General features: G+C 43.8%; 1 protein-coding gene across 3 annotated transcripts in view; it reads right to left on the bottom strand.

Annotated features, from left to right (window-relative positions):
* Nucleotides 1-7,500, bottom strand: part of col5a1 (procollagen, type V, alpha 1) — a 164,316-nt gene that overhangs the window by 46,231 nt on the left and 110,585 nt on the right. For all 3 annotated transcript variants that reach the window (XR_005131635.1, XM_037546017.1, XM_037546018.1), the window contains exons 23-28: nucleotides 5,584-5,637; nucleotides 5,154-5,198; nucleotides 4,175-4,228; nucleotides 3,121-3,165; nucleotides 2,891-2,944; nucleotides 925-969 (exon numbers count right to left, since the gene is read on the bottom strand). Coding sequence is in view for 2 of the 3 variants with exons in the window: in XM_037546017.1 (XP_037401914.1) it covers nucleotides 925-969; nucleotides 2,891-2,944; nucleotides 3,121-3,165; nucleotides 4,175-4,228; nucleotides 5,154-5,198; nucleotides 5,584-5,637 (297 nt within the window). In the remaining variant the exon portion in view is untranslated. The remainder of the gene's footprint in view (nucleotides 1-924; nucleotides 970-2,890; nucleotides 2,945-3,120; nucleotides 3,166-4,174; nucleotides 4,229-5,153; nucleotides 5,199-5,583; nucleotides 5,638-7,500) is intronic.

The raw sequence follows: 7,500 nt of genomic DNA, 5'->3' as shown, positions 1-7,500 counted from the left end.
CACTGCAAACCACCTGACCCCCACCTGGCCCACTCCCTATCCCAACCCACTTCTGCGCCACTGCAAACCACCTGACCCCCACCTGGCCCACTCCCTATCCCAACTCACTCCCCCACTCGACCCACTTCTGCGCCACCGCAAAATACTCGACTCCCTCCTGGTAACATTTAATATAACTCAGCCTTAAGGAAAGAAACCCACCTCCACAGTAATGCTTAATTCTGCTAGCACGCCAATGGGGTTTCTAATAGTCTGTTAGCACCATGCTAACAGTCACACACATTTCTGGCTGTCCTAGATTAAACACTGACATTTGTAGCTTGTAAAATTTTCGACTGTTTTATGAAGCTTGTAACACACATTGGCATATATTTGAGCTTGTCTGTATCAGTGTTACAGTGACTCTTTCAGTAAAGCATAGAACTGTTTTACATTCCTAACAACTACCCGGAAACTGCTCAGACCATGGCTCTTATTTCAGGTGTTTTTGGGAAAACAGCCCTGTTCATCTGTAGCGTCTCATCATAAGCAAATCTACACCAGCGCAAAACTAAAGAAGCAAACTTCAGACATCGACGTGGCGCAGGCGCTCGTGACCGTCTCCCAGCCTTACGCAGAGTATCTATACTGAAGACTTGGTCCACCTCACAGTCCTGAGGGTCTCCCACACATTCGGACCGTTCCTGTCTCCATAGAAACGGCTATTTGTGGAGCCTCGTTTCTCACACTCTCGTGGGCTATAACTTTATATTGAAATAATACAGGACTCTGCAGTTCCCGGCTTTTAAAAGACCCTCTACTTTTGTAAAATCTGGATTTTTAAGTTGCTCGGTTGGGGATATAAAGAAAAGCACACGAAGTAAAAAGAAAAAGGAAAAGAAAAGAAATAATGAAACAAAGAAAGTGCATTTAAACACACGGTACCTTTTCACCCTTGTTTCCTTTCAGCCCACGGACTCCATCAGCACCCTAGAGACAGACAGAGAGAGAGAGAGAGCGAGAGAGAGAGAGAGAGAGAGAGAGAGAGAGAGAGAAGAAAAGGAGAGAGAGAGAGAGGGAGAGAGAGAGAGAGAGAAGAAAAGGAGAGAGAGAGAGAGAGAGAGCGAGAGAGAGAGAGAGAGAGAGAGAGAGAAGAAAAGGAGAGAGAGAGAGAGGGAGAGAGAGAGAGAGAGAGAGAGAGAGAGAGAGAGGGAGAGAGAGAGAGAGAGAGGGAGAGAGAGAGAGAGAGAGAAGAAGAAAAGGAGAGAGAGAGAGAGAGATGAAAAGGAGAGAGAGACAGAGAGAGAGAGAGAGAGAGAGAGAGAGAGAGGAAAAGGAGAGAGAGGGAGAGAGAGAGAGAAGAAAAGGAGAGAGAGGAAGAGGAAAAGGAGAGAGAGAGAGAGAGAGAGAGAGAGGGAGAGAGAGAGATAGAGAGAGAGAGAGAAAACATGATTACACATCACACCATACGTACTTCTTGGATCACCTGCCCAAACCCCGTCTGCCCCCCAGCACTCGGTAAGGTTCTAATCTCAGAGTGGAATCGGTGCTCTAATCTCCCACAGTGTGGTCTTTGGTCAGGGTCAGACTGGTCAGACTGGTCAGCCTACAGAATCGAATATTAAACTGCATTCAGCTCCACAGCAGCTGGACTGCCCGAAACTCTGGGCCAGCAGTCTGTGAATAAGCTGAAGCTCCATGTGCTGCACGTTCAGCTGCTCACCGGCATAAAATCTGCAGGTACGTCCGGTCACTCTAATCTACCCAGCCCTGACCGAGCGCTGTGTGCTATCAGCTGGACAACTTACAGAAAGCGCATACAGACGTTCTGACATGTTACATGTTTATGTCCTGTGCGCTTGAGGTAGGACCACCCATCTCAGCTTGATTTGGCCCACCGAGATGCTTCTTTACCTCAAGTGCCTCAAGTCAAAGACACCAACATCAAACATTTATACGAAGCTCAATTTGACTGTTATACTGTCATATTAAACATCCAGCAAAGCTTGAATGAAAACTATAAACATAAGCAACATCAGACCTATCTGAGACCTGTGTGGGTGTGGCTAACTGCGTGTTTGATTGACAGCTCTCTCTCCAACACTCCTAGCCTGCTCCGCCCCTCATACAGCGCTCACATCATTACCCATTCATGATTACTGTACTACAAATGAAATAAACCAACGTAAAAGTAAATGAACCGAAACACAGACTTTGGTTGCCTGGGATTCTAAGAAAACGTGAGAACTCAGGATTAACACAATCACTGACCTGCTCGATTTGGACGGGACTAAGACCATCAGGAGAATCCAAGTTAAGAGCAGCTTTTATAAAGTTATTATATTATACAGCTCTATAACCGAAGAGCAGCTCAACCACGTTGCACTGACGTCCCTGTAGTTACTGAGTAATAGGCCTTAGTTTGTACTAAGCCCGGGATTTTAAGGGGGTTCACCCACCTACCAGTGTAAAACTAAACCCAACAGTATTACACAGTCATGGCCACATGAGGTTACTTGAATAAAGTCATATGAATAAAAAATGACACTAAAACATCGCCGGAAATCCGGCCGAATACCCTCACAAATTCACTGTGGGCTGTGAGTTGTGCTGGATTACCACAGTTAAGGGGTGTTGTTTTGTACTGAAATGCAAAGTCCAGCAGACACAAATTCATTATATTAGCTACATCATCAATTATATATTAATTGTAATGCAATTACATTAAAGAAACTATTTAGCTTTAACAATAAGAACAACAACAACACAACAGTAGGCCACGGCTGCCAAGCAAACGAACGGCTTGAATGCAGAATGAATAGAGTTGCATAACGGGCAGCCTTGAACGTGGCTCGGCCAATCAGACAGCAGAACCGTAACCATCCATTTTATCCTTCAGAGCAGAGCTTACCTTCACACCTCGGGGTCCAGGATAGCCGATTGGTCCCTGAGCGCCGGGGGGTCCCTGAGAGAGAGAGAGAGAGAGAGAACGTGATCGTATGAAGACTCTTAATATATGATTAGACTGCCATTTGGACAATAGAGAGAAAACAGGGGGTAAAGACAGCACGGCTGAAATGATAATAATAAGAGAAAGGATAATAACGGTCATTCTGCGTTTGTAATCACGGTCATTCTTACCATGTTGCCTTTCTCACCAGAGGGACCTTCCTTTCCTGGGTGACCCTGTGTGTGTTAAAGCGGAGATGTTACTACCAGACAGACGTGTTCTCAGTAACTAATCATACATGCTTTATTATTCTCTCCTCATATTCTTCTGGCAGCGCAATGTGAAAACAGCTGACTCTCAGAACAGTGACGCATTTTCTGAAACTTCTGTCATATATGGATATATGAACTCTCTTTTTTTTTAAATGTGACTTAATATGTCAAAACTGCATTGTTTTCTCATAATTCTGGACGTTTTCTCAATGAAGTTCTGTCTGAAAAAAGCTGAATGAGTGTCTCACAGTGTTGACTGATGTTCTCAAACTTTTGAACTCAAAAATAATTGTGACTTACTAAAATAATTTAAATAAAAACATCACAAATTTCTAAAAGTTTGGCACATTATCCCAAAATGACGACTCAAATTAGGTTCCTATAACAACTAATAATCAAAGTGTTGTTGACGAGCTCAACCCTTAAAGCTGATAACCCTTAAAGATACTGCTCATCACTCATATCTCACAAACACAAAACACGTCTTTCTCACTTTTTGAGACAAAAGGACAAAAATAAGATGCGAACTTGTTGAAATGTCATTATGTAATTTTGTACTCAAGTAACTGGATATAAATAATTGCGTAATATACACTGGATCTTCAGCGAAGTGACACTAATAACTCCCATACGGAGTCTTCATCAGCTGCACTAAATAAGACCTAATCTGCATATTATAAGCCAATTAACTGGCTTATGTTCACCATAATGAAGCGAAAAAGGCAATAAGTAGTTGAGTTGTGCAGCCTCAGGTTGAGGACTCTCTCTCCTGCTCTGTCTTCTGCTCACTCGCCCCTCTCCCTCTCTCTCTCTCTCTCTGTCCAGCATCCAGCAGGTGTTTTCCCGTGTTATCACCTGCCATCCTCGTCTCTACACCTGCTGGACTGGGAAACACCTGCTCGCTGCAAACTGGGAGCAATCAGAGCACACGTGTGTGTGTGTGTGTGTGTGTGTTTATACGTCTCAGACTCACTGGAGGTCCATCAGCTCCTGGCATGCCTGGCAGGCCTGGCTTCCCTGTCGGTCCCTGCAGAGAAAAAACAGAGAATGAACATCACACACGAACACAGAGCACCGTTACAGCTCAATTCAGCTCCAATTACCACTGCAAGGCCTTTTTTCAGGCAGGCATGAAAAATACAGAAGGCATAAAACATAGATTGCCATACATGTGCTTAATCCACACGGCACATTCATTTAATATGAGCGCCGATTCCCGCCACACAGAGCCAAACAAATATTCCCCACAGCTAAAGGGTGAATGTGCAGCTTAACATCGTGATTTATATTTTCAATATTAGGATTTATTATCTGTAAAGAATGAATAATCATCCCAAAATTTCGCCTTAGTGTCGCGAAATATTGCCTTTGCAACTCAGAATTAAGTCAAAATTCAGAGAAAATGAGTCATTCTATCATAGAAACTCAAAGTCAAAACTTTGAGGTACTAAGATTTTATTTTTACAGTCAAATTAAGTCATTATTTCAATAGAAATTCAAAACTCGGAGAAAAAAAAATATTATTTCAAAAGAAGAAGTCCAAATTTAGAGACAATAAGTCATTATTTAAACACAGAAAGTCAAAATTCAGAGAAAAAAAATCATTATTTCAATAGAACATTTAGGGATAATAAGTCATTATTTCAAAATAAAAAGTCAAAATTCTGAGAAAACGAGTCATTCTGACATACCAAGACAATATCTTGAGAAACTAAGTCATTTTTGCAGAGTAAGTCAACATTATCTCAAGACACTACGTTCAGATTTGGACAGGGTGCTGGCAGAAACAGAGGAGTAAACTAAAAGTACATGTGATCGGTTTCTCCTCTGTCCGGCGGGGAAAGGCTCCCGTAGCTAAACTGGTCTGAAACAGGCAGTAAGCCTAGTACTGTAGTACCACATGCGTTTCCTTCATTATCACTACGTTCACCCTCACACAACACATGCGTTACCTTTTCTCCAGGTGGTCCAATGGCTCCTTGAGGCCCTGGCAGTCCCTGTGAAGAAACACCAGAGTCATCTGTCTCTTATCTTATACAACAAAGAGCTCGTCCCTATTCCAGCAGCGCAGGTTCTACAGACACATCTGGACCTGATGCACGTTCACAGTGGAGTTGGTTTCTCCACCATGCTGTAGGACCAGGGCTCCACCCTGGCCACTTGTGTGTAACAGAATGGAAATTATTTATTTATTTATTTATTTTTGGGGTTTTGACCTAATTTTTCTCTCCAGTTCAGCATCACTCTATCACACAAAGCTGGTGAAGGCTGCGACGCGCTTCCTCTGAGAAAAGAGGCAGTCGCGTCGTCGGATTCTGAGAGACGAAATTTCATGCGATGTGAGAGGACCATTTCTCAGAGGAGGCGTGGCCTCAATCTCACCTGAGCGCCGGGGTTTCCTTGCTGTCCGGGAGGTCCGGGCTCACCTTGAGGCCCCTGAGAGAAAGAAGTGACACAAACATCAGACAACAAACAACTCAAAGGCGCAGAAAGCTGTACTCGTGCTGTCGAACTGACTTGAGTTTAGATAAGATAAGGCTGTGGAACAAAATCGTGTGCTCAAGGTCCAGGGAAACTCCCAAAGGTAACAACAAACAATAAATAGCAAGGTGGGCATCATTCGCCCAATAATAGCGTCACATCACCGCAACCAGGATGGAAATGTTTGTATGATCTGCAAGTTGGCTTGGCAAAGCCGTCGCTATGAAAACCCAGGTGGTTGCTAAGTTGTGCGGATTTATCCCAGGTGGTCGTGAAAATGTTGCTTGGCCATCGCTGTGGAATCCCACATGGTCACTAAGGTGTTGCGAGAATGTTTCTATGGCTTCCCAGGTAGTTGCTAAAGCATCGCTAGGCCATTTTTATGGAATCCATGGTGGTTGCTAAGGAGTTGCTATGCCATTGCTATGAAATCCAAGGTCGCCCATAAGGTGTTGCTAGGCCACTGATATGCTATCCCAGGTGGTTGGTAAGGCGTGTTGCTAGGCTGTTGCTAAGGTATGCCAGGTGGGGTGAACTGTCTGTGTTATGCCAGGTGGTTGCAAAAGCGTTGCTAGGCCGTTGCTATAGTTTTCCAGGTGGTTGCTAAAGTGTTGTTACGGCAGTGCTATTCTATCCCAGATGGTTGCTAAGGGGTGTTGCTAGGCTGTTGCTAAGGTATGCCAGGTGGGGTGAACTGTCTGTGTTATGTCAGGGCGTTGCTAAAGCGTTGCTAGGCCGTTGCTATGGAATCCATGGCAGTCATTAAGGTGTTGCTATGGTATACCAGGTGGCTGCTGAAGTGTTGCTAGGTCATTGCTAAAGAATAGTGGTCACTAAGGCGCTGCTAGCCCGTTGCTATGGTATCCCATGTGGTTGCTAAAGTGTTGCTAGGTCATTGCTATGGAATCCACGGTGGTCAGTAGGGTGTTGCTAGGCTATTGCTATGGTTTCCCAGGTGGTTGCTAAAGTGTTGTTACGGCAGTGCTATTCTATCCCAGATGGTTGCTAAGGGGTGTTGCTAGGCTGTTTCTAAGGTACCCTAGAAGGGACGAATTGTCTCAACATTTGTCTATTTATTTTCCATGAAAAAAAAAACCAATGCTGTGATTCTAGCTCAAAAAAATGGGACCAGAAAAGTGTAGAGCAATAAAACGAAGAACAGCAAGTTGATTTCTGCTAAAAGAAAGTAAACTGAAAGATCTGACCCTCACATTTCTGCTCTATTTTATGATGAACGTATATATATATGTTCTCTCAGTGCGATGAGGACCCCTGGAATATTTGGCGATTATCCTGGCCTCTGGTTTCCCCTCTCTGTCTATCTCCATATCTCTCTGTACTGCACACAGGGGTACTGAGAGTCTCATTAGCAGCAGCTGTCTGTGCCTGCGCTGAAATGCAGGTTGTCACTATTGTGGGTTTGACCAGAATGAGAACGTGTCCCGGGTTTGCATCAGTTCTCATACGTGTGTGTGTGTGTGTGTGTGTGTGTGTGTGTGTGTGCGCGCACCTAAATCAGGCAGCCACGCTTCCGAGGAGAAGGCAGAGCCAGAGCATGGACTTATTTCTGATTGAAAAGAGCTGCTGTGACACCCAGCACGCTGTTAAAAATACACCTCCAACTGTTCTCCCACAAAAACGCAGCATGTGTGTGTGTGTGTGCTTGTTTTTGTGCGTTTTAGGACCAAAATGATTTTGACTTTTATTAAACGTAATATTAATAAAAATATTCAAAGAAATAATTTCTTTATAGTGACTGAGACTTTTATTAGTGCTAGATTAGAAAATTCTTATATGCAGATGCTTATGTATAATATT

This window comes from Pygocentrus nattereri, chromosome 16 (assembly GCF_015220715.1).
Source record: "Pygocentrus nattereri isolate fPygNat1 chromosome 16, fPygNat1.pri, whole genome shotgun sequence".
Classification (NCBI taxonomy): Eukaryota; Metazoa; Chordata; class Actinopteri; order Characiformes; family Serrasalmidae; genus Pygocentrus; species Pygocentrus nattereri.
This window is presented reverse-complemented; position numbering and strand designations above follow the sequence as displayed.